The sequence below is a fragment of the Mastigoproctus giganteus genome, chromosome 8 (genome assembly GCF_048544385.1).
Source record: "Mastigoproctus giganteus isolate SK-2022 chromosome 8, ASM4854438v1, whole genome shotgun sequence".
Lineage (NCBI taxonomy): Eukaryota > Metazoa > Arthropoda > Arachnida > Uropygi > Thelyphonidae > Mastigoproctus > Mastigoproctus giganteus.
The window spans coordinates 155,618,600-155,645,528 of record NC_143582.1 but is presented as its reverse complement, the minus strand read 5'-3'; the positions used below and the strand labels follow the sequence as shown (position 1 = coordinate 155,645,528).

Genomic DNA, 26,929 nt, shown 5'->3' with positions numbered 1-26,929 from the left:
TTCTATAATTCCCGCTGTCTCTTTCAAAACAGTCCGAACACGTGCCGCCACCAGCCAATATCCATTTACTGTCCAACTTCAAACCCACAGAACCAACTTTTCATCTTCCTCATTTATTCATTCAACTGCTGTTTTCTGGAACAACCTTCCTTCATACTTGTTTCCTGAAGATTGCAATCTACAGAAATTCAAGTCCAATGTCAACAAATATCTTCTTTCGGCTTCTCAACCTCCAACCCAAGCACGGTACTAAGTACTATACATCCGAAAATAATAATTTAAAACAAATTAATTCTTCAGCAAAAGTAGTTCAACGAAGATTCCATCCTGAAGGAGACAATCAGGAAACGTCTACAGTTGTATGTGGTAGTACATGTCCTGTATCGTTTCACCACAGAACTTGTATGGATCAATCTTCAGGGTGTTGTAAGTCTGGAGGACGTTAGACGGAAAAAATCTTCTAAGCGTTGTTAAATTCTGTAGTAAGCTTCTTAGGGAAATCCATGCGTTATTACAAAGGACGCGGAAAGCCAAGGGCCTACAACAAGATTGTGGACATTTGGGGCGTTAAGTCAATCAGTGAGGAGTTGGCAGAGGTTGCGCAGATTTCCTGAAATGAGCAAAAGATTCCAAGGGGTGCAACCAAGGTAAGCATACGTGATTGATTTCTAGATGGTGAAAGGGTGGCCATTAACACGGTTGAACCACCTTAAAATCCAGTACTCGATACCCATGAATTTTTTGATGTTAGTGAGGAAAGCAGAGGACCAGATCGTTGAGGCATACATGGGAATCGGAACAAGATATGTTTGTATGTAGTGATTGGCAAGTTTGTGGTTGTTTACTGCAGTAATTTACTGTCTTATCGCCCACATTGCTGACAGAGTTTTTGCCTTAGTGTTGGCGAAGTGCTGTTGGAAGGTCAGGCCTTCGTCCCAGGTAAGCCCTAGCTCAGTGTGATGCGAGACCTTTTGGACCCTAATGCTATTGATGTAGATGTCTATGTTCATCTTCTTCTTCAGGTTGGTGAAAGACATTTGTGCTGACTTGGTTGGGTTTATGGATAGGCCAATATTCTCAAGATAATGGTCAAATTCTTCCATTACGGCAGTGGCATGGGCGTTGATTGCGTCAGATTTGTCAACGTGCTTCGACGAGATGAAGAGTTTTATATCATCTGCGAAAGAGCTGCAGTCAGGATGCGTAGAGAGGAAGGAGTCTAAAGCGGCAGCAAAAATAGTGCAGAAAGGACATCACCTTGGGGTACTCCTCTGCAGATGACGTGGTTCGAATGGAAGGTTCTATGTTGAACTCTCAAATGCCTTTGTTTGAGAATGGAAGCGATGACTTTTAATAAGCTTCCAAGACATTATCGAAAGCAGCTTTAATGTCTAAAAAGATTACATCAATCTGTTCTTTGGCGGTCAGAGTCGTTTGGAGCCGAAATGGGGTATCCATTAAATTCGTCACAGTCGATCTCTTTGGAATCACAGTGTATAAATATGGAGGTCTTTTCTAAAAAAAAAATGTATGACAAGAATTGGCAGCAGAGTCTTCTCGAACAATTTTAATAAATTGCAGCTTATAGAGATGGAACAAAAATCCTTCTTGTCTTTCGAATGTTTGACTTTAGGCACGGGTTTTACAATGTAATGTTTCCATATTTCAGGGATAACTGCAGTGTGTAGGGTTTCTCTAAATATGGATAGCAAGAGCTCAATGATAAATGGACTGCTTACTTTCATGATGAAGAGGGGGAACATATCAGGGCCAGAAGTGGATTTATTTGGGAGACTATTTAATGCCAGAATTACATTTTCTTTGGTTATGGTGATTTCTGTTAGTAGAGGTCTGATATCAAGATTGGATCCGGTTGGAGTCTTGTTGTTCATGTAATTTACCAGCTAACCGGTATTGTCTGGTGCGAGACAGTTATACTTTAAATTAGGATCTGGGGAGATTTCGAAGGTGTACTGTTCGTCCGTTCTCTAAATAAGGTTTTGTCCATGGTGAAGTTGGTATTCTTGTTGTTATTGCTTCTTTTAGACTGTTTAAGCTTTTTAGAAATAGCGAAGTTGTATTCTTGGCGTTTGTGCTTTAAAAAACAGGCTCGTTCTTTTTTGTAAGCGATGTAGTCTTCGGCGGTTCTGGTTTTCTGCCATTTTCTGCAAACCTTTTGTTTTCTTACAAACACTACCTTGATATTGTTGTTAAACCACCAGTTTGACCGATGTGAGATCCTTAGACGCCCCAACACATGCTATTTGAAATAATTCTTCAGCCAGGATGGAAGCGGTTTCGGGCCCTGACTTTTCTAACAGGGCGTGCCATTTATACGTAGTGAGGCGATAGAGGATTATTTCTTGCTTTATGGACTTGTTTGAAAAGACTCTTCTCGTATGCAGCGGGCCACATCCTTCAACCGAGGTACTAGAGAGGTTGGAGTGGACATAAAGTTCACAATCCAATGGTTGATGATCTGATTTGAAGAAGGTTGGTTTGATAAGTTCTGCACGAGGGATGTTGTGAAAAATGAGGTGGAGCTGCTGATTTCCCCGAGTTGGGGGAGTTTGAAGAGAATGAAGGTCGAGCATATGTAATGTGTTTTCCAGAGAAGACCTGGCTATTGAGTACCTTGTGGCATGTTGAAGTTCCCTACGAGAATAGTAGGGACGTTGAGTTGTAGGTTGGTAGTAATCCAGGCTCCTAGTTCCGTTCTAACCTCTAGGGTATGTTCTGGAGGGAGATAGATAGTGCAGACCTCTATTCTAATTTCATCGAGGTCAAGGATCACAGAGATGGCTTCGAGGTTTTCAGAGCTACTTGAGTTGGTGCTATGTTGAGAAAAGTAATTTTTATAGATGATTGCCACTCCACCACCACCACGTCGAATGGCCCGTCCGTTAGCTTGAGCAACGTAGTTCAAAGGGTGTCAATAGATCTATTGTGGTTCATCCAGGTCTTCATTAAACAAATAATATCATACTCTGCAGTAAGGAGAATAGACTGAAATGTATGGAGTTTGCAACTTATTCCTCTTATCTTGTGAATGTAGCAACTGATAGCTACAGATGGGACACGCTGTAGTTGCTGTGCTTGAGTATTATTATGTCCTCTTTGGAGCACACGAGTTTTTCTGTCTTCAAAAGGTTTGATTAAGGTATTTCGTTGCCATGGGTCCAAGCTGATTAGCGGTTGTCAGGGATCGGCTGGCTTTGAGAAATTGAAAGAGGCTTAAGATACGTGCCTCTTACGTATTTGTCTAACATCTACTTTGATGGAGTATTCTTTCTAATAAATTTCTGTGATTGCCTGTATAGTGGATTTTGGATTTAATCTTGGCACAAAGGTTTGGTCCCGAGTCAGTACAGCCGTTATATTGTAGTTATATGCAGGGCAAGTCGTTCGTTGATTGGGTTTCGGATGATGTTTTGCGATAACATTTTCATTGAAGTTTGTTAGAGATGGAGGGAAATAAGACACAGCGCCAGGATTAAGAGGTTGGTTCTCATCATGGATATCGTTTTGGTTGTCTCTATCGTTTTGGTTCTCATCATGGGTATCGTTTTGGTTGACCCTTGGGTCGCACGCTAGTTGGGCTGATAGCGGTAACGTCGGCATAAGACTGCCAAAACGATTGTTTTTGTTGTGGCGGGTTTAGGATGCAGCCGACGACCTCGTTGACTGTATCCACTGAATTAGTACCAGCAATTGTTACACCCCTTATCTTCTGAGTATCATTTTTCAATGTATTCTCTGTTATCTTTTTTAATGTATGAATTTCAAATGAGGAGTTATTATGCGCTGGTTTTTGAATTTAATCTTGACACAAAGATTTGGTCTCGAGTCTGTACAGCCGTGACGAAACATTCTTCAGTTTGCGGTATGTGTCCACTTGTTGATGAGATCATCACTGGGAACTGTTTGCTACACGTAAATACGGGGATTCTCTCTGGCTCTAGTGTGACACTGCAGTCAGTGACCAGTTGTAGTTTTTCTGTTGAGATCGCGTCTGAATCGTGATATTTATCCCGTTGTTTGTATTTGTCGTATGCTGTACTTTCAGGTCTCAATGTATGTTCTGATAAATGAAGATTCATGATGAATTGCTTGAGGGCGAATAGCTCTTGAGAGATTCTGTATTTTGCGCTCTAGGTATTTGGCTTTCGTCAATCAAAACCGCTAGATTTTCTTGAACGTTCTTCAGATTCAAAGTTATACTTTCTATTGCTGCTGAGAGTTGTTCAGGGGCCTTTCTTGTGTTCTGGAAACCTATTCTTACTATTAGCAGTGCATGGCTACTCTCAGCATTGCTTAAACTTTCAGTTTGTGTGCTTTTATTCAGAGAACGTGTAAAAAGTAATCTTGAGTGCTCAGAGGAAGTTGTGCAAAATTATTATTATTATTATCATCCAGCGATTCATTCATTTTTGAAGCCATTTCTAACGCGTGTTCACTCTCATGAGTATCAGCATCAATATTGGTTAGACCTTCAGAGTTTATTTTGTGGTTCTTGAATGCGAGCTTCATCTGGCGCCTTACAGGAAGTTATTTGTTTCGTATTTTCTTTACACTGATAGCAAATAAATAGCCGTCTTTTAGCTTTGGGCAATTTAGTAAGGTTTATTTTGGTACAAGAATTACAGATCAGCCCGAAGCATTTAATGCATTTAATAATCGTTTCTTTATTATCTCCACAAATTTTACATTTTAATTGACCCGGAATGATTTCTCGTTGATCCATAATATGGACTTAGTATGCAATTCTGTATAGTTCTGAAATTCCTCTGCTACCTTTAGTGCACTCTTAAACTTTCAAGTACTTACAGTGTTCTCAGTGATTTAGAGATTATAGTGTGCTTTCAATTTGTGAGGCGATACATTGTTTGACCCTTATTGCTTTCGGCATTGTCTTAAGATTATTTGGAGCACTCGTCTTACTTCTTAGTTGTCTACCTACGTAGACAGCATTTGCACGTGGTTAATCCCAAGGGGTTCATCCCGACAGCGATACTGCATATCTTGAAAGTTGTTGTTATTTTATTAATTAATGTGCCCAGCTCAAAGAACTCCCTATTTTCATCTTAAAATACAAATAATATATTACCTGGGTAAATCCAGTATCTGAGTGATGTATCCTCTTGTTCAGCTAACAATGATGAATCCAACTATACTAAATTATAAGTTAAACTTTACAGAAAAACTTAGTAGAAATACCTGAAAACGAAGAGCACTAAAATCAGGCGACTACACTAGCTCGCGCAAACGCGGTAATGAGCCTTCTCATCATGATTCAAATTGTTGCATGTGCATCAGCTTTCTACTGAACGCCCACAATTATGCAAATCGCCACAGTCTGTTTCGTTTGATTTTGTGACTGTAACCTTTAGAAATAGTGTTGGTCCTTACGATTTGCACACTAGTGTATATATATATATATACTTCTTCTTCTTCTTGAAGAGGAGTGTTTCCATTTACAATGGGTTTCCTCAGCCTACAAGTTATTTCTTGTTAGGAATTTTTTCCCGCCATAAAGTGCGGTTCAAGGTGTCTTGGTCGGTTAAGCCTCGGGCTGTCATGCATTCCCGTACGAGATCCATCCATGTCCTCCTAGGTCTTCCTCTTCTCCTTCTTCCAGGAGGTATCCATTCCAGGATAGCCTTTGGATATCTGTTTTCTTGCATCCGTTTTACTTGTCCGTACCATGTTAGACGCTTTTCTCTGATGGTATCAAATAATAGTCTTTTTCACTTCCATTTTTTCCCTTATGTCTTCATTCCGTTTTCTGTCTCTTCTAGAAGTTCCTGCTGAGCGTCTCCAAAAATCCATTTCTGTGGAGAGCAATTTGTTTTCCGCTCGCCTATTCAATGTCCAGGTTTCCGCTCCATACAATAGAAGACTTTGTACAATCGTTTGAAATATAAGTTTCTTTGTTTTATTTAGGATATTTTTGCTCCACAGAACAGAGTTTAACATGCCGATAGCCTTTCTGCCGTCTGTAATTCTCTTATTGATCTCTGCTTGGGATGATCCATCACTTTGTAAGATTGATCCCAAATATTTGAATTTATCGACTTGTTTGATTTTAAAACCTGCAATATTTAGAACGTGTCCTGGCCCTGAAGACAACATTTCAGTCTTGCTAAAATTGATTTTTAGACCCCATTGTTTATATTCCTGTATATATATATATATATATATATATATATATATATATATATATATATATATATATATATATATATATATAATGGCACTCCTGGCGTTATTAGCAAAGCCGAATGATGAAAGGGAGAGAACTGTTTCTGCATCACCCAAAAAATTAATAAATAAAAATAAACAAATAAAATAAATATAAAAAATAATGGAAAAAAAAAAAAAATTCAACATGTTCCCATTCCCACGTGGTAATCATCCAGTTTTGCTTTATACGTAGTCAAATTTTCTTGAGAAACTTTTTTCACACTGATGATAGAACTCTTGTTAATGACTACCATTCTGGAATTCTTTATTTTCTGTGGTAGAGCTTAAAAATGCAGTTTCTTCCATGAGTAATAGCAAATGCCCAGGTAATGATCTACTGGAAAGCATTTTCATAAAAAGATTCTTCTCTATTAGGTGAAACCCCATATAAACTTTGGTTTGGGAGGAGAGTGTGCTGAAGGTATTTCTGAATAAATATACTTCAAGATTTTGTCTTAATAGTATATGTAAAAAGAAATTGGACAAAATATTTGAGATCTATTGCAAAATATAATTGGATTGGATTGCTTACTGTAATATAATGCAATCTTAAGCCGTGACATGTCAGTGTGCAGAACGTTGATACTCACTTTCAGAACATCACACATGTTCTGAAGGTCAGTTTGTCAGTTTTATGAGGTGAAAAATTCATTTTTCAGTGAGGGACGTCTTACTACATTTGCCCGAGATATGTGAACTTGGCTGCAGGAGGTAATACTGGTGCTAATATCTTTTTTTTAACACTTCAGATAAGTGTTTACACGTGTATTTAAATTTATTTTGCCTATGTTGGGTTCCATATTATTTATTTAGTTATTTTGAAAATGAAATTATAATAAATATGGTGAATCCTGCATGAACTGTACTTTTTTATTACAAGAAATTAGTAATTTTATTTCAATTAATATTAGGCCAAACCATCTTTTGAAATTCTTCAACAAATGTCTTGAAGCTGGGCATTTCCCTGTTATTTGAAAGTCTGCTCTCATTAAAATAGTCCCAGGTAAACCACGAAGTGATCCTAAATCACACAAGCCTATCGTTTTATTATCACACTTAGGCAAGTTATTTTAAAAACTCATGGCATACAGATGCAATCAACTTCTTTTGGAAAATAACCTTTCTTTCTCTCTTCAGTATGGATTTTGTTGTTGCAAGTCACATTGCCACAGTTGTGGATATAAATGCAGCAGAACAACCTTTATACTATCAGTTAACCGTACAAACCGTAGCAAGAATGGGGAAAAGGAGTGACCTAACGGACTTCGAACGTGGCATGGTAGTAGGTGCAAGACGTGCTGGACAAAGCATCACTGAAACAGCAGTTCTCCTGAACTTTTCATGCACCACAGTTTCAAGGGTGTATCGAGAATGGTGCAACGAACAGAAAACATCCTCTAAACGGCACTCCTCTGGAAGAAAATCGCTTGTTGATATGAGAGATTAAGATGAGGATGGCTAGAATTGTGCAAGCAAACAGACGGGCCACAATGTCGCACATCACGTCAGAATACAACCTTGGTACGCAGAACAAAATATCTCAACGGATCACTAGTCGCAGTTCGTCGCGAATGGGCTGCAACAGCCGACGGCCACATCGCGTACGTTTGTTATCAATGAAGAACAAGAGAGCACGGCTTCTGTAGGCACAGCAACACCAGCACTGGACTATCGAGGATTGGAAAACAGTTGTTGGGTCTGACGAGTCGAAGTTCCTGATGCATAATGTTGATGGAAGGCTCAGAATTAGGCGAAAACAACATGAATCCATGGACACGTCATGTCTGACGACTACTATGTAAGGTGGTGGGGGCAGTGTTATGGTGTGGGGAATGTTTTCTTGGCACACGTTGGGTCCCTTGATACCCATAGATTCACGTCTGAATGCCACATCGTACCTAAACATCGTTGTTGACCAAGTGCATCCGTTCATGTTGACAGTTTATCCTCAATCAGATGGTTACTTTCAGCAGGATAATGCGCCGGTGCACAAAGTCCGAATCACTATGGAAGGATTCCAGAAACATGACAATAACTTTTATTTGCTGCAGTGGCTCGCTTAATCCCTGGATCTCAATCATATTGAACATCTTTGGGATGAGCTGGAAAGGGCTGTTCGCTGCAGGCCTACACCTCCGTCGAATCTCAAGGAACTGCGTGACACACTCATGTCTGCATGGAACTCAATTCCTGCACAATGTTTTCAGCATCTTGTTCAATCCATGCCTAGGCGAATTCAGGTTAAAGGAGGCTGAACATGCTACTAGGTAGGTGTGCCTAATAAAGTGGCAGTACAGTGTATGTTCACTTACTGTACCAAAAAGGTCTACTGAGCACTGTTTCACTTTAACAGTTTAAGTTGGGTGTTATTATTACAAGTTGCCACCACTACAGGGAGGGTCAGTTGGGAAGTTTTAGAGTGGTTAACCCCCACCTGGTTGTTGCAGACTTGGGGAGGTTGACTTCAGTCAGTGGTGCTTCCTGATCATCCTTTTGGGTTTGTTTCGTATACTACTGCTGTGTATCGGCTATGGCCGGACTCGTGCGTTGATTGCAGTACTTGTATTTATAATTTTTTGGAATGTTGTTTCTTATTATCTGGATTGATTTTTGAGTTATCTAGCACACATCAGTTAGAGCGTTATTGCTTATATTTCTTTCTCTGGTAACACTAAGGACATTTTTGATATATTGGATTTTTCAGCAGATCTATTTTATATTAGATTTCATCGTTTTGTGCAGTTCTTTTCTTATAAATTCAACAGATTGTAAAAAAATGGTGTATATCCAACAATTATATAAAACAGAATTAAATATAAGCAACTTAAACAATGATATATGTGATGTAAAGTAAATTTCCTTAGCTGTTGTAATATCGACATTGGCTCCTCATTATAGAGCGCAAGCGCATTGTGCTTTGGCTCCAATGACTGATAGTGTCGCAACTTCTTTGGTTTTCGTATTTAGTATTTATCGTATTTATCGGTGAACAAATTCTCAAGGAGACTTAACTACATGCTTTTGCATGTATATGTATATCTAAAATTTTAGTATTATAATTTAATTTTGATAATGTCAAAGAATCCAAATTAAAATTAACAAGTCGAATTCAGTTATATCAGAAGTTTTCAAAAAAAATTCGAAAACTTTTGTAAATTCAGAAATAAAGCCAGGTAAGTGAAAGGCAAAATATATAGGTCGATGGGTACGATTGTACAAAAAAAAAAACCATACATTTCATTAGTTTATTAAGATCATGTATAGTGTATAAACATGAAAATTCTAATTGAGTCATCATGAAATCGATGTGATAAAGCGTTATACCGTTCTTCAAGTTACATGTGTAATAATAACAGTAAATGAAACGCCATGCTATATTTTAAATAAACCATATGTCTAAAAAAATGATAACATTATGCACTTGCTAGAATGTAAAATATTTACCCGAGCACGTAACGAGGCTTGCGAATCAAACGAATCACGCGCAACCAGTTGTAGTTTTATTTTAGGGTAAATTATTTTTCTAAACAATGCATTCCATAAAATGTATTCAACGGACAGAATTCAGTTTAACTCGCTGCTCTACATTATGAAATAATCAAATACGAATGGATCCTAACGCTCCAGATGAATGCCCAGGACAAGATTCATATTCTAGGAATAGATCTATATCAGGAAGTGGTGATATTTTTCGAGATATTGGACCGGTTCTTAAAGACCTATTGCAGCATAACCAATTGTGCGATGGAATCGTTAGGACTGAAGACGGCGGTCATTTCGGAGTTCACTGTGCAATGCTTTCAGCAGTTAGTCCTTATTTCAGGACAATATTCACTAAGGTTCCATCATCTGCCAGAAAAGATATTACTGTTCCTAATATAATAAGTGATATTATGGCTCTAATACTTGATTTTTCTTATACTGGCAAAGTAGCAATAACATCACAAAACGTTGAAAAGCTAATGTTAGCAGCAGAACAAGTTCAAATTCCAGACATTGTTAATCAGTGCGTTAATTTTTTGGCAACCGAACTAAAACCAGGAAATTGCATCGATGTTTATCTTTTCACAAAACATTATAGTTGTCCATCACTGCAGGAAATAACCAGGAATTACCTTTTGGCGAACTTCACACAGGTAAGCATTTCAGTAGGCTTGAAATGTGTAAGTTGAGAGTCATGAGCAGACTGTAAATGTAAATTTTTGGAATCCCGGAAAAAATATCTCCGGTAAAAATATCCCATTTTCTTGTTAAGATACATAAACGTTTGATTATAATTTGTATGATTTTTTGCAAATTTTAATTTGTGATTTTGATATAATTAAACTCTGATTATTGTCAGTAAGGTGGTGATTGTGAAATAATTGTATACTGTCATTATTTTAGCATTAAAATATAAATATCTCCCTAAAATATTTTTACCAGGTAGGGTGTTTCTCCCCACTTGACGATGTTTTTAAATCACGAACTCGTTTACTGATTTTAAAACAGCTGGATAGGGGGAAAACACCCTACCTCAGCTAAGACCCCCCCCCCCCTCGACGACACAAGTCAATCAGAAAGAAAACGCTCTCACCTTCACCGAATCACAAAATTCGACTGTACAATCAATCCATTTTTACCGGGGATATTTTTACTGGTTACTAAATTTTTGATGATGTGACGATTCACTACTGTAGGTGCTTGCAATATACAGTACTGTATTTTATAATGTTGTAAAATAAATTTGTAAGTTCTTTTCTTTGAATTTAATTAACACAGTTTGGTGTTTCAGGAGTACATGGTACTATTGCACAGGATTGTGAGCACAATATTACTGATAGTAACCCTCAACAAAAATACTAGTAGCAAAACTGTTATACCGTCAGGTCGGACATTGTGGGTCGGGAGGGTGGAGGCAAGAATCAGGGAAGTCGACAGTTGGTTTGATATCGTACAGCTGAAAAGCAGTACGGAGGAACCTTTGAGAATTTCGCGGTGGAGCCTAGAATTTGTGGAAAAATACCTACTAGTGTCGCATTTATTTATTGGTGGAATGTGAATTACGGGAAAGGGGAAATCAGAAATGACAGAAAAAGTTGATTCACTTTTAAATTACAATTGCTAATCACAGAGTTTAGATCATTTTAACGGATTGTCGCAATTAGCTCTTATAAAAACTTTTCTCACAAATTCACTCGGAAAACTTTAATGCAGTTTGTGTTTACGGTAAACAGATAGAAGAAAGAAAGATTTTACGAAGTCCATGTCAAGCCACTTCACGAATGAATGATGCACTCCCTTGTTGTATAACGCAGAATGAGCAACTTGTTATCTGGAGGGATTGGGGGAAGCCTTGGATAGTAGTATCAGTAGTAGAAGCATGCGATGCAAGAAAGCAAGCTTATGTAGCATCTGCAAAAAAAAAAAAAAAAACATTTCACAAATCCATTCCTACTAAACGTTTGTCCAGTTCCTCCTTAAATTTATTTAATCTCTCAACTTCCACAATGACAGATGGAAGTTTGTTCCAGCAATCAATTATCCGCTGGCCAAAGGCAAATTCCGCATATCTATTCTACAACTGACTTTTCTCAGTTTGAATGTTTGTCCCCTCAGGTTCATAATCTGAGCAAGAGGAAGAATCTCATCGGAATTGAGCCTGCTCAAACCATTCAAGGCCTTACACATCTCAATCAGATCACTTCGTAGGTGCCTAGTCTCCAGACGCTGCAATGTTCTGCACTAAAGCCTTTCTTGGTAAGAGAACCCCTTCGTTCCCCTCACCAATCTTGTCCTTCTCTGTACTCGCTCAAGCAACGTTACATCCTTTCAAAAATGAGGCCTAACACCTGTAAACAGTACTCAAGGTGTGGCCTGACCATTGCCTTATAGAAGGAAATAATCACCTCCTTATCCCAGCTAGAAAAATTCCTGCACCACCCCATGACCTCCTCTGGCAGCCTGTTTGCACTATTCAGAAAACTTCATATCTGACTGAACAATTACTCCGAAGTCTTTTCTATTTTCTACCACCCTAAGCGTAGTACCACACAGTTGGTACGTTTCTCTGGGGTTACTTCTAACCATATGCAGTACTTTGCATTTATCAATGTTAAACTTCATTTGCCACTTGTCAGCCCATCTGCCCAACTCTTCTAGATCTAGTTGCAGTAGTCCTCTGCCATTGCTGTCATTAACAACCCTGTCAACCTTTGTATCATCTGCATACTTGGACATTAAGCCTTATATAGCTTCATCAATATCATTAATAAATATACAAATCAGAGGGCCCAACACCGAACCTTGGGGACTCCATTAATAACATTAGTCCATGAAAAACAGCGTCCATTGATTACCACTCTGTGTCTTCTCCCACCCAACCTTTTATCCATTGTAGCAACTTGCCCTTAGTACCTTATGGCTCCAATTTCTAGAGTAGTCTTCCATGCTCAACAGTATCAAAAGCTTTCTTAAAATCCAAGTATATGATATCAAAATTATTTTTTTACATCCAATTCCTTTGTAACCACATCATAGTATCCAATCAAATTTGTCAGACAAGACTTTCCCTTAACAGACCCATTCTGTGTCTGAATTATTACTCCACTATTGTCTAGGTGATCCTGCAATGCTTCTTTAACCAGTGACTCCATTATTTTCTCCGGAACAGCAGTTAAATAACAGATCTGTAATTACTTGTGTCACCCTGTGATCCCCCTTTGTGAATTGGGGATATATTTGCACATTTTCAGTCCGTGGGGACTTCCCTTGACTCCATGGATACTCTCGTAATTTTGGCTAAAGGTTTGCTCACTTCCTTTTCCGTCTCCTTTAATATAACTGAATAGATCCCATCGACCCCAGGTACCTTATGTTTAACTTCAAAAATTTCTCCTCCACTTTGCTCTCAGTAATTACAAAATCATTAAGCTCCCTGTTAGAATTAATAAACTTCTGTCCTCCACTTCCCTACAGAATTCTCATGTGTGAATGTAGATGCAAAATACTCATTCATTTGTCAGCTACCTGAGCAGGATCATCAACAGTCGAACCATCGATATCAAGTGTACCAATCTGATTCATCCCCTTCCTTCTAGAGTTTATATAAGTAAAGAAGTTCTTGCTGTTTTTCTTAGCATCCTTTTCCAAAGATTTCTCGTAATCTGCCTTCGCTTGCCTAACCTCCTTTGTGACTCGATTATGGACTAACTTATATCTACCATTGGCTTCTGTATCGCCTGATAATTTATATGAATCTCATGCATTTTTATTCTCTGCCACGAGTCTTATTAGTTTATTTGATATCCATTTAGGCCTAAACCTTGAACACTATTTCTTAATCGGTATGAAAAGCCTAATCCACGATAAATTCCCTAATTCATTGAGTGCTTTCCATTTAGAATTTGCTGTTGGTAACATCAGTTGGGCCCACAGTGTAGTATTTAAAAACTGTCTGAAACCGACCACTGTAATCACCTTTACGAAAGCAAAATCCCTTCCCTTTATCCCTGATGGTAGTTATCTTTCAGTAAATCCAACATCAGTACACTGTGATCACTGCCACCTAGTGATTCCTTTATCTTCAAATTCTTAATGCACGAATAATCACTGCTAATAACTAGATGAAGGGTATTACTCTCTCTGGTTGCCTCTCAAACATTTGAATTTATGCCCACTTGTTCAGATTACGAATCTAAGGGGGCGTAAATTCAAATTAAGAAAAGACAGATGTAGAATAGATGTGCGGAAATTTTCCTTTAGCCAGCGGGTGGTTAATTGCTGGAACAAACTTCCATCTGTCGTTGTGGAAGTTGATAGGTTAATAAATTTAAAGAGGAACTGGACAGGCATTTGGAGGGAATGGTGTGATTTTTTTTTTTTTTTTTTTTTTTTTCCTTTTGGCTGATGCTGCATAAGCTCATACATTTGCTTTCTTGCATCACATGCCACTACTACTACTACATGCTGCAGCAGAAAACAATCATCCGATAAATCCACAAATGTCTTGCTAGTGTGCGAGTGACCAAACCACAATTATTCCTCTATCAGGTTTCTAAAATTTACGCAGCCTTAAAATTTCGAATTATAATACTGTTACTCTCTCTCTATGCTTATTCAAGAATATACTTTATTGCATTCCTTTAACTAACGAATAATCTAAAAAATAGTTATACCGAAAATACTGTACAAAAGATTTAAGTGTGGTTTAGTGTCATTTTGTATTCATTCGTAATGTTTAATGAAATAAACTGTCTTTATCGACGCCATCTTTGCTTACCTGCAGTAATGCAGAATATGATGCTCGCTTCCTAGATTTAGCTCAGGCATTTCATCATCATCATCGTCATCATGAGCCTGGTCTGGCTTAGATCTTTTAAGACCTGTTCCGTTGTAGCTCTTGGAGGTGGTCTTGACCTCGCCATCTTTGTCTTGGTCGACCAACATCTCTCTCTCTTGCCTGTAGGTTTGTAGTTAAAGGCTAATTTTGTGATCCGGTCTCGGTTCATTCTTTCTATGTGGCTGTTCCATTTTTCTTGATACCGTTTTATGTCATTTACTATGTTATCTACTTTTAATTTCTCTCTGATATCTAAATTTCTTTGGTGGTCTAGTCTTGTAAAGCCTAATAATGGTCTTAAAAATCTCATTTGTGCTGCTTCTAGTTTGCGTGCGTCTTTCTTATTTATGACCCAAGTCTCAAAGCTGTAGAAGAGGGCTGGTTTTGAAGTGTTGTGCAGTCGTAATTTTGTTTCAGTTGTCATTTGTTTTCCGAAGTGGCGTTTAATCGTTCCATTCATTTTATTATATTTTTGTAGTTTAGTGTGGATGTCTTTCCCTTTATTTGATATTAAATTTCCCAAATAGGTGAAGTCAGATATTTGTTCTATTATTTTATCATCAATAACAATTTTGACTCTTTGTCATTGATCCCATTGATTTTGTTTTTGAAGTGGAGATTTTCATCTCGTACTTTTTACCTATTTTATTAAGTTCATATGCTGTTATCTGTAGTTCATCTTCTGATTTTGCAATTATTACTTGATCAGCAGCATATAATATAGTTTGAATTTTATTCCTGTTGTTCAACTATATTCCGTTGTTAATTGTTTGTTTCCATTCTTTAAGAATTTTATTGATGTAGATATTAAATAAATTTGGTGATAGTCCGCATCCTTGTTTCACTCCTTTATTGGTGTTAATTGATTCTGATAGTTGGCCATTAGAATATTTTATATAGACTTTGGATCGCTTTCCGGAGTTGGGTTGGGATATTTTCTTCACGTAGAATCTGCTCAAGTTTTTCCCGGTTTATATTGTCATATGCTTTTTCATAATCAATAAAGAGCAGAAATGTTGGTAGATTGAATTCTCTTCTTTTCTCCAAAATTTGTTGTAGTGAAAAAATGGCATCTATTGTGCTTCTCCCTTTTCTGAACCCACATTTTTCTTCTTCTAAGAATTGTTCACTGTATTTATTATGTTTATTCTTTAGTATATTAGAGTATAGCTTTGCAGCAGTGTTATCCCTCTGTAGTTGTTAGGGTCATTTCCGGAACCTTTTCTGTGTAGATTACTATTCCTGTTTCCCAATCTTTGGGTATCTGTTGCTTATGCCATATGATGTTAAATAATTTTAGTAGTGCGTTTTTTAGTAAGGTGCCTCCATATTTAAATAGTTCTACATTCAAATTGTCTATGCCTGGGCCGTTTTGGTTTTTTGATTTTTGTAATATTAACTCTAGTTCTTCCATTGTTATATTTTCTTCATCTTTGGTTATCACAGATTCATCTTCCAATTCCCTAGTTCCTGGGTTATACCATAGCTTGGAATAGTGTTGCTTCCATTCTGCTTGAGAGATGGAGTTGGTTTTTATTTGATCATATTGTCTAGTTGTAATTTCTTAAAAATTTTAAAACCTCTTCTCTGGGGGCCTGTGATATCACGTTCTAAAGATTTAACAAATTTATCCCAGTCATCTCGTCGGATTCTTCTGGTTAGTCTTCTGACTTCTGCTCTAAGCTTTTTATATTTTGTGTAGATGTAGGTCTTTAGTTTGTAGGAACAGTTTATAGGTCTTTTTTTTTTCTCATTGATTGTTTGTTTCAATTCTTCATTCCAAGTTCTTAGCCAGTTTTTATTTTTTATAGGTTTATATCCAAGACTTTCTTCATCCGCTCCCAGAATTTATTTTTTCATGTTTGACAAGATTTCCTCAACATTATCGCTTTCATCTGATTTGAGTTTATCTTTCAATCGACTTTCATACACGAATCTAGTGCTTTCATCTTCCAACAAATGTATTTTTAATTTCTTAGTAGTTTTTGTTGGCATTTTCTTCTTTTTATTAAGATAATTTCTTTTTATTTTGAAAGTGCTTTCTCCTAGGTAGTGATCACTGTCAATTTCACTGCCTCTGAATACTCTAGTGTCTCTAATTTTGTCATTTAAATTTTCATTAATGATAATATAATCTATTATAGACTTTGTGTTTCTTGCTTCCCATGTGAATTTATGGATATTCTTGTGTCTGAAAAAAGTATTTGTAATTTTAAGTTTATTAAAAATGCAGAAGTCTATCAGGCATCTTCCATTATTGTTGACCACGGGTTCGCCTTCTGATCCTATACATTTGTCTACTGATTGAGCACCAACCCTTGTATTAAAATCTCCTTGCTAGTATGAGATACTCGTTTTTGTTAGTTTGGCCTGTGATGTTGTAATTTGTCATAAAATTCTGTGGTTTCATCAATGTTGCCTTCTACTGGTGCGTAGATGTCAGTGATTGTTATCGTGTAGCTCAGGCATTTAACGGAGTTAATCCTAACCTTATAAATTAAATATTTTCGAAATCTACCCTTCTCTCCTCCACAAGTTTTTAAGTAGCCTCCAAACTCGGATGGAATTTGAACCTAGACGTCTTCCTGTGTACGTGTGCCGATATTGAACAATGTGTGTGTGTGCGCGCGCGCAGTTATTAATACACTGTATGACATAAATTTAGAACGAAGTTAGAAATTTGGCTTCGAGCTTTACTAGAGAAAATTTTGTAGACTTCACTTGAGAGTAGTGAGTAGTTGGATAGACTTTTATCTCAAATTGTATTTGAATGACGCACTGAATATTATACCTAGTCAGATTATGATAAAATTGTTACTAACGACACCGCAAGAGCCAGCACTTATAACTCGTCATCTATTACTTTGCTTATTAGTATGATGTTCCTGTATATTTTTAGTTATTTTTATTTTCTTTTGCTTTCAGATTTCAACAGTGTAGACTTATAAAAATTCGGAATTAATCAATTACCCTCTTCGATTTTGTAGTCCTTAGATTATAGATACATTTATAGGCGGAACATCTTCTTACATAAGGGTGCTTACACGTAGAACGCAAGTGGCATGCTAACCTGTAACACGTAGCCTAAAGGAATAATGTATACTCGTAAGTTAATAGTAGTGCGTATAATAAGAGCTTGCTACCGTTTCTTGTTTAATCCACCAGCTTACCTCAACAAATTAAGCTTCCTGGTTCCCAGCGGAAGTACAGATGTCAACTGGGTACGCATTCCTCGCACCTCTGTCTGGCCTTTAGGCAATTATAAATATTTGTATATTTAACAATGATATTGATGAAGGTATATGAGGCTTAGTGTCGAACTTTGCAGATGATACAAAGGTTGGCAGGGTTGTTAATGACAGTAATGGCAGTGTGCTACTGCAACAGGATCTGGAAAATTTGGGCAGATGGGCCAAGAAGTGGCAACTGAAGTTTAACATTGACAAATGCAAAATACTGCATATGGGTAGAAGTACCAACTGTGTGGTATTACACTTAGGGTCGCAGAAAATGAAAAAGACCTGGGAGTAATTGTGCGTGCAGTCAGATATGAAGTTTTCTAAGCAATGCAGACAGGCTGCATGAGCAGGTCATGAGGTTTTGTTAATAATATACAGGAATTTTGCTAGCAGGGAAAAAGAAGCTGTCATCCCTTTGTATAAGGCAATGGTCAGACCAAGCTTTGAATACTGTGTACAGGTCTGAAGGCCTCATTTTAGGAAGGATGTAGAGTTGCTTGAGTGAGTACAGAGAAGGGCATCAAGATTGGTGCGGAGAACGAAGGAGTCCTCTTACCAAGAGAGGCTTAAGTTCTGCAAATTGCAGCGGCTGGAGACTAGGCACCTGCGAGGTGATCTGATTGAGGTGTATAAGGCCTTGAATGGGTTGAGCACGCTGAATTCTGATGGGATTCTTCCGCTTGCTCAGATTACGAACCTGAGGGGGCATAAATTCAAACTGAGGAAAGACAGTTGTAGAATAGATGTGCAGAAATTTGCCTTTAGCCACCGGGTGGTTAATTGCTGGAACAAAGTTCCATCTGTCGTTGTGGAAGTTGATACCTTAAATAAATTCAAGGAGGAGGAACTGGACAAACTTTTGTAGGGAATGGTTGTGTGAATTTTTTTTTTTTTTTGGCTGATACTACATGAGCTCATACGCTTGCTCTCTTGCATCACATGCCTCTATTACTATAAGAACTTCTTTTGCTATGGAAAGCAAAAATTCATGGTGACCTAAAGAAAATTTATAATACAGAAGTTTTAAAGCATGGATACTGAAATTTTAATTTCAAACATTTATGAATTTATGTAAAACGCTCAATATGGGACAAAAATGCCAAATTGCATTCAAACAGGATTACCATGGTTCTTTTTTTTATGATATTTATCTGTAAAGTGCTAATAAGTAAGTAGAATTAGTCGATTAGTCCGTGTTTTTATTAATCGAATTAAAAAACATGTTTCTCGATTCGTTCTGATTTATTTAAATTTTCCCTTCATAACCCTCCAAGTCATTACTATTATGATATCTAAAAGTTTGTCTACTATAATGTATGGGGATGGGGTATACCCATCAGTTCTTTGTTTTAAAATCTCGTAAAAAAAAAAAAAAAAAAAAAAAAAATCAGTATGACAACGAAGAAATAAAATTTTGGAATATGTAAAATTAACTTTTTATTACTTTAGTTTTCAGATTTATGCCTACTCTGTTTCTGAAAATATCAAACTACATTTTATTATCATTGATTGTTTTATTTTTTAAGTTTCTTATTGTTTTGCCTTCTACAACAAATTTCAGTGTGCAGGGTGCATAAAAAATGCATTAATATTTTAAAGCATGGCCTAAAAAAGACAGTAGCGCTCACCGGTTTCATATTTCCTAATTAATTCCATCTGCAATTAACATTAAATGAAACGTAATTATTTTGAAATATTGTATATTGTATGTTGCTTAGCAATAGAAATCATACGTTTCGAAATTCAGTGGCGAAAAGTTAATGAGTTGATTTCTGACAGAAGTACAGATAATCCCCATTTACGCCTTTTTTTATATAACGAAGTTTTTAATTTAAAAATTTTAAATAATAAATTTAAAAACTCTCGCTTTTTTCCCTTTGTCAAGAATTATTATAAGGAATAAAATCTCAACAAGGGGCATTGATTATTTTTGCTAGTGCATCTGGCTATTGTGTTCTCTGACAATATACAAGTCCTTTTAATATCGACAAATTAGTATTAATACGGGCAAATGATGCTAGGAAGCGATCTTTTTCTGCATCAGTCAAAAAATAAAAAATAAAAAAAAACAAATAATAATAAAATAAAAATAAATAAATAAATAAATAAATAATTAAAAAAATAATAAAATAAAAGCAGAATATTCGTACTATTTTGCTTTAAATATTTTGCTTTAAATCTAGCCAATTTTGCTTTAAATTTAGCTAGAATCACTGCTTCTCTCACGTGGGGAGACAAATTATTTCAATGTTTTACAAGCCGCTGCTCATAGGCGAACTTCATTAGATCTAGCATTCTGTTATTCCATGAGATTTTATATATTTCCTAATTAAAGGATATTTTTGCCTAGACTGCGAACGTGTTTACTGACTTATGGGCTAGTGCAATTTGCATAATTTTTATACTTATAGGTATAAAGTGATCATCTACCTAGGTAGATGAATTGGCATCATTTCAATTATATCTCACATTGTGAATACCTTCACAAAGAGTTGCCATGGTATTGCACTACCTTGAATAAGTAACTGTTCACCAATGGAGAAGACTATTGTTACTTATTCTCAAATAAGTGAGTGGATACCACCACCCAGTGGTGGTATCCACTCACTTATTTGAGGTAGTGCAATACCATGACAACTCATCCACATGTAATAACTCTACTTCCAATGGATGAAATTTCATGGAATTTTCGGATGTAATAGATCGACTCCCAGTGGATGGATCTGAACTTTTACATTTCATTCTTTTAGAACGATTTGTTAAACCTGAAAATTTCATTAAATTCGAACCAAAAGTAATCCGGCAATTATATTTTTTTTCCATATATATCGCATAGGCTATCTACACACTATATATTGTAGTTGAACGTTGAATATTATATTTGTTCCCTTGCGCTGGTTGGAGGAATAAGGAATGAATGGGCACATGTGGCTGATGCGCAGAAGCGAAATGTTCTCAGTTTGCTCGTAAAAGTTTGGTTTTTGCTCGTTTTTTTTTTTTTTTTTTTTTATAAAACCTGAATTATTACTGTTTGTTAACCCTCCTAAATGCAACACACTGCTACGTCATCTGACTTGTTATGTATTCATATTTGAAAAGAAGCTGTTTTAGTTCTTAGCTCTCTCTCTCTCTCTCTCTCTCTCTCTCTCTCTCTCTCTCTCTCTCTCTCTCTCTCTCTCCCCTAGTATTTTGTCGTAATGAGCTTTCCCCCTGTCTTAAAAGCTGTTAATAGCTTTCTTACATATTCTTTTATAATGCTTGCACAAATCGGAATCAGGTTATTATTTGTAATTGTTCCATGCTTGTTTCCTTTGCTTGTTTTGTCACCTTACGTTTACCGAACTGGATCACTGGTACTAACACGTTTGTGGCCTCGACGATAAATCCCATCAGTATTTCCCATAGCATATATGTATCGACACTATACAGTATTTTTTCCAATTGATCGAAATCAAGAAATATCTCATTTCATTATATTGAATTCTTCTAACCACATAGGTTTCTTTAAACGAAACCCATTTTATGATCTTAAGGTACTGGCTATTCTTGATTTCCTCACTCTTAAGTTTCTGATACAGTCAGACCTTATATTGAGAACTATATATTAGAATTCCTTGTACTCTCTCGAACGTTGCTGAGACAAATGTCAGTCCTCCAGTTTGTTAAAAAAAACTATTAACATACAGTATATTTTCGATCCATATATTCCAGTATGTAGGCTGAAGTTGCCCATTATGAGACAGTTGTATTTTAATAGCCCACTCAAAGAGATTTTTGTCACGATTCTCAGATACCTCAACCAACATCTTCCCCTTATCGCTTCATTTCACATTATGCTGATTCAACATCCACATTACCGTGATCAGACTTAGGGAATATTCTTGCCACCTTATGAGAAGCATCATTTCCCTGTCCTTCTGCACCCACTAGTAAAGCGCTACCTCAGTGAGTGCGGGTTTCGGCCCTTTTAGGGAAAAAAATATAGTGGTCCACCTTTTGGTGGTTAGGGATACACCTTGTTGTGACCCACCTCCCCGTGGTGTAGACGGAAATTAGACAGGCTTTCCAGGTGATCGATTTCCTGACTAAAGTGACCAGAAATAACAAAATAACACACACACGCACTGCACAAACATAATTACACACATTTCTAGCGGTTTTACAGAGTTCTGTGTTATCATAAAGAACCTGGGCGGAGTTGAACTAACATTCCTGAGCCCTCGTACATACAATACTATATATGTCACATGTCTTCTGCCCGTCCATATCTCTTCTGAACACCCAGTATTCACCGAAATGAAATTCTTAATCTCCTATTTCTGAGTGGCACAATGCTTTAATAAGCTGAGCTACACCAGCATTATTTGATGTGTTCAAAAGTTCAGATTCATTTAATTTGCTTACAATACTCCTGTAATTACTGTATGGATAAATTAAGTTTTGTACTTTGCATTTGAAAGTCCTGATACACCCCTTACAGTTAAAAGTATTTTTCTATGTGGTCCTAGGTTTTTGGCTGGTATTACTCCTATTATAATTTCCTTTTCACTGTTTATGGTGATTAATGTTTTCTCACAAGCATTCGCGGAGCTAGCGCAAGTGTAATTTTGTCCTATGCTATTGACATGAGTCGATCGTATGCCCACTTCCCCAACAGTTTCTCTAATTCTTAATACCTTCCCAGTGGCATTAGACATTAGGTCAAGTGGCATTAGGTCAAGTAAGTCACTTGACCTACGATTAATGGTGTATGGCGGAGTGCTTTCATAGCGTTTTAGAACTTGTCACTGTCTTGGAAATTCAGTTACAGATTGTAGAATTGGCAAATGAGGCTGCAGACGCAAGAATCTCACCTGTTAATACCAATGTTCACATTTCTCTTTTAATACCCTTGCTACTCCAGTTCTTATACTTATCACAGCACATTATTATTACTAACTGCCAGACAGGCACTTCGTTAATAATGTAATAATAATGTTAATAATATTTTTTAAAGGTACCGTGTAGAGTTCTCTTCCATTGCCGGCACTGAAAGCAAGCTGCTGTCGATTTGACTGTTTCATCTTTGTTTTATAAGAAAAGGTCACCACAATGATATATAGCTTGGAATCACTTTGATTGCTGCCGTATGGAGTATAGTTAATAAATTCTATGAGCTTGAAGTGCTAGTCAAGACATCAAAGGCAGATATTGTTAGGATATCAGAGATATGGTGTCACACAGACATAAGCAGTGCAGAACTGGAATTTGGGGAGTACAGCGTGTACAGAAAGGATAGACAAGACAGGAAGGGAGGAGGGGTTATGCTGTTAGTTAAGAAACACATAAAATCTAAGGAAGTGCATCCAATTGGTGTGACATAAGCACTGGGAAAGGAAAAATGAGAGTAGGTGTATGTTATAAATCTAATGAATCTGATGAGTATAATGAGCAATTGTGCAAAGAAATAGAGTGGGCCAGTAAATTAGTGTCTTATAATGGGGGGATTTTAATTTTCCGGATATTGACTGGAATTTGTGGGTTGGTCACTCACACACTAGCAAGGCTTTTGTGGATTTATTGTTTTCTACATCAGCATGTTCGGGAGGGAACTAGAGGGAGTAATACTCTTGAACTGATTATCAGTAGTGATTCTTCATGCATCAAGAATCTGCAGATAAAGGAACCACTAGGTGGCAGTGATCACAGTGCGCTGGAGTAGGATTTACTCAAAGAGGTTTTTTTTTTTTTTTTTTTCAGGAGCATTAGCAACTAAGACCATATTGTTCCAGGGATATGCGGTGGTCATTCACTGATCTTTCCGCATCTTCCGTATTTAGTGGTCACGGGCTCGAACCCCGGTCTAATCAAGAAGCGTGTGCTACGCACTGCTGCTCCTGCCCACCTGGCTACGGAGGCGGCTCTCAAAGAGGTAACTACCACCAAGGGTAAAGGGAAGGGTTTTTGCTTTCGTAAAGGTGACTACGGTGGTCTGAGACAGTATTTAAATTCTATACTGTGGAACCAACTGATGATGTTACCAACAGCAAACTCAAAATGGGACGCATTCAAAGAATTGATCTTGGAAGATACTAGGCTTTTCATACCAACAAAGAAATATTGTTCAAGATTTAGGCCTAAATGGATGTCAGATGAACTAATTAGACATGTGACAGAGAAGAAAAATGCATGGGATACATATCAATTAACATGTGACAGAGAAGAAAAATGCATGGGATACATATCAATTAACATGTGACAGAGAAGAAAAATGCATAGGATACATATCAATTAACATGTGACAGAGAAGCTTATGATAGATATAAGCTGGTCTGCAACCAAGTTACAAAGGAGGATAGGCAGGCGAACGCAGATTACGAGAAATCTTTGGCAAAGGATGCAATGAAAAACTCTAGAAGGAAGGGAATGAATCAGATTGGTCCACTTGATATCGATGGTTCAACTGTTGATGATCCTGCTCAGGTAGCTAACAAACTAAATGAATATTTTGCATTGACATTCACACATGAGTAGTTATTCAGGGAGGGGAATGCCAGAGGTGTATTCAACTCTAGCAGTAATCTAGATAATCTTGTAATAACTGAGAGTAAAGTGGAGGAGAAAGTGTTGAAGATAAACACAAGAAAGTCACCTGGGGTGGATGGAATCTATCCAGTTATATTAAAGGAGGCGGCAAAGGAAGTAAGCAAACGCTTAGTCATAATTATGAGAGCTTCCCTGGACCCATGGACTGGAGATGTGCAAATGTGACCCCAATCCACAAAGGAAGATCAACTGGAGACACAGGTAATTACAGACCTGTTAGTTTAACTCCTGTTCCAGGGAAATTAATGGAGGCACTGGTTAAAGAAGCATTGCAGGATCATCTAGACAAGACTTCAGTTATAGCTCGGACACAGCATGGGTTTGTTAAGGGAAAGTCTTATCTGACTAATTTGATTGGATACTATGATGTAGTCACAAAGGAACTGGATGCAAAAATAACTTTGATATCCTATATTTGGATCTTAGAAAAGCCTTTGATAATGTTGCACATGGAAGACTGCTGCACAAGTTGGAGCAGTGTGGCAATGGAGGCGAATTGCTGCTATGGATAAAGCGATGCTTGAGTGGGAGAAGACAGAGTGGTAATCAATGGACACTGCTCATCGTGGACTAATGTTATTAGTGGATTCTCCCAGGGTTCAGTGTTGGGTCTATTGTTGTTTTCTGTATTTATAAATGATGTTGATGATCGTATATCAGGCTTAATGTCCAAGTTTGCAGACGATACGAAGGTTGGCAGGCTTGTTAATGACACTAATGACAGTACACTGCTGCAACAGGATCTAGAAAAATTGAGCAGATGGGCTGAGAGGTGGCAAATGAAGTTTAACATTGACAAATGTCAAGTACTACATATGGGAAGCAGTAATTCCAGAGCAACATATCAACTCTGTGGTACGACACTGACAGTGGTAGAGAATGAAAAGGACCTGGGGAATTTTGTGCAGGCAGATATGAAGTTTTCTGAGCAGTGCAGACGGTCTGCAAGCTCATGGTGCCTTGTCAATGATATACAGGAATGTTTCTAGCAGGGATAAGAAGGTGATTATCCCCTTGTATAAGGCAATGGTCAGGCCACCCCTTGAGTACTGTATACAGGTCTGGAGGACTCATTTTAAGAAGGATGTAGAGTTGTTGGAACGAGTACAGAGAAGGGCAGCAAGATTAGTGAATGGAATAAAGGGTTAAAATTTCGAAAATTACAGTGTCTGGAGACTAGGCACCTGCGAGGTGATCTGATTGAGGTGTATAAAGCCTTGAATGGTTTGAGCATTCTCAATGCGGATGGGATAGTTCCTCTTTCTCAGAATATTTGCCTGAGAGGGCATAAATTGAAATTGAGGAAAGACGGTTGTGGGATAGATGTGCAGAAGTTTGCTTTTAGCCAGCGGGTGGTTGATTGGTGGAAACAAACTTCCATCTGTCGTTGTAGAAGTTGATAGCTTAAATAGATTCAAGGCAGAACTTGACAAACATTTGGAGCGAGTGGATGGGTGGAATAAGCGTTTTTTTTTTTTTTTTTGGCTGACGCTATATAAGCTTGCTTTCTTGCATCATGAGCCTTTGCTAATGACGTATGTGGCAATCGTAAATGGCCCATTTTCAAGCGCGTTAGCATACGAATATGCATAAGCACCTATTGTCTTCAGCATGTCCGCCCGTCCTTCCGTCTGTATATATCCTCTCAACTCGTACTGGATGGATATTCACGTGATTCTATATTTGGTTCATATAGAAAGATTTGTCGAGTAATCCCAAATTTCATTAAAATCGAAGAAATAGAAAACCGCCAGTTAGTATTCGTTTGTATGAAAAAAAAAAAAAAAAAAAAGAAGAAATTCACGAGTTTTAACGCAGCATCGTTAGCTTTAGACATTCAGTGCACCACGCTTTGCGTGTATTTTTATTTTAGACTCTTGAACTCGCTTGTGAAGAGATACTTATATAGAGAGATAAAATAGACAAAAGAAAAAAAAAAAAGAGTATATGGAAGAAGAGCAGTAAATATTATAGAATTCAAATTAAACTGATTGGCTAAGTTTGGGAAACGTCAAACTATAGAGTTTTATTAAGTGTTCCGTAAAGCTATAATCTTAGTAATTAATTCATAAAGAGTTAACTATATTTACTTTATAACTCCCTAATAACCTCTACAACTGCGTAAAAACTACCATACAAAGAGAAGTGTAGTAGTCCAGGCACCTTATTGCCAAGTGAAGAGGAAAATCTGCCGAGGTTGTCCCCAGGACTCGGTTCTTGGCCCGCTGCTCTGGATGAGTTCCGGAGTATGGACCTTGAGGAGCTCCGCATTCAGGCCCATGCAGATGATCTGTCACCAATATTGACCGCTGACTCAAGGGGCTCAACTTGAAACCTATGCAAATCGCGCCCTCACCACCCTTATGGACTGGGCACGACTCCACCACCTCACAATATCACCCACAAAATCTCAATCCATCTTGCTACAAGGCTCCCTGGCGACAAGACCACTACAGATCAAGATCCATGGCATTACAATCAAACTTGTCACTAAAGCACCTAGGAATAATAATAGATAAGAATCCTCTATATATAATAATAG

The 26,929-nt window shown here is 37.4% G+C and overlaps 1 protein-coding gene across 1 annotated transcript in view; it reads left to right on the top strand.

Annotated features, from left to right (window-relative positions):
* The first annotated feature begins 9,851 nt into the window (after window positions 1-9,851).
* LOC150081937 (kelch-like protein 10) overlaps window positions 9,852-26,929 on the top strand; it is a 103,571-nt gene continuing 86,493 nt past the window's right edge. Inside the window, exon 1 of the mRNA XM_090380373.1 lies at window positions 9,852-10,379. Within this exon, the coding sequence (XP_090236499.1) occupies window positions 9,852-10,379 (528 nt within the window). The remainder of the gene's footprint in view (window positions 10,380-26,929) is intronic.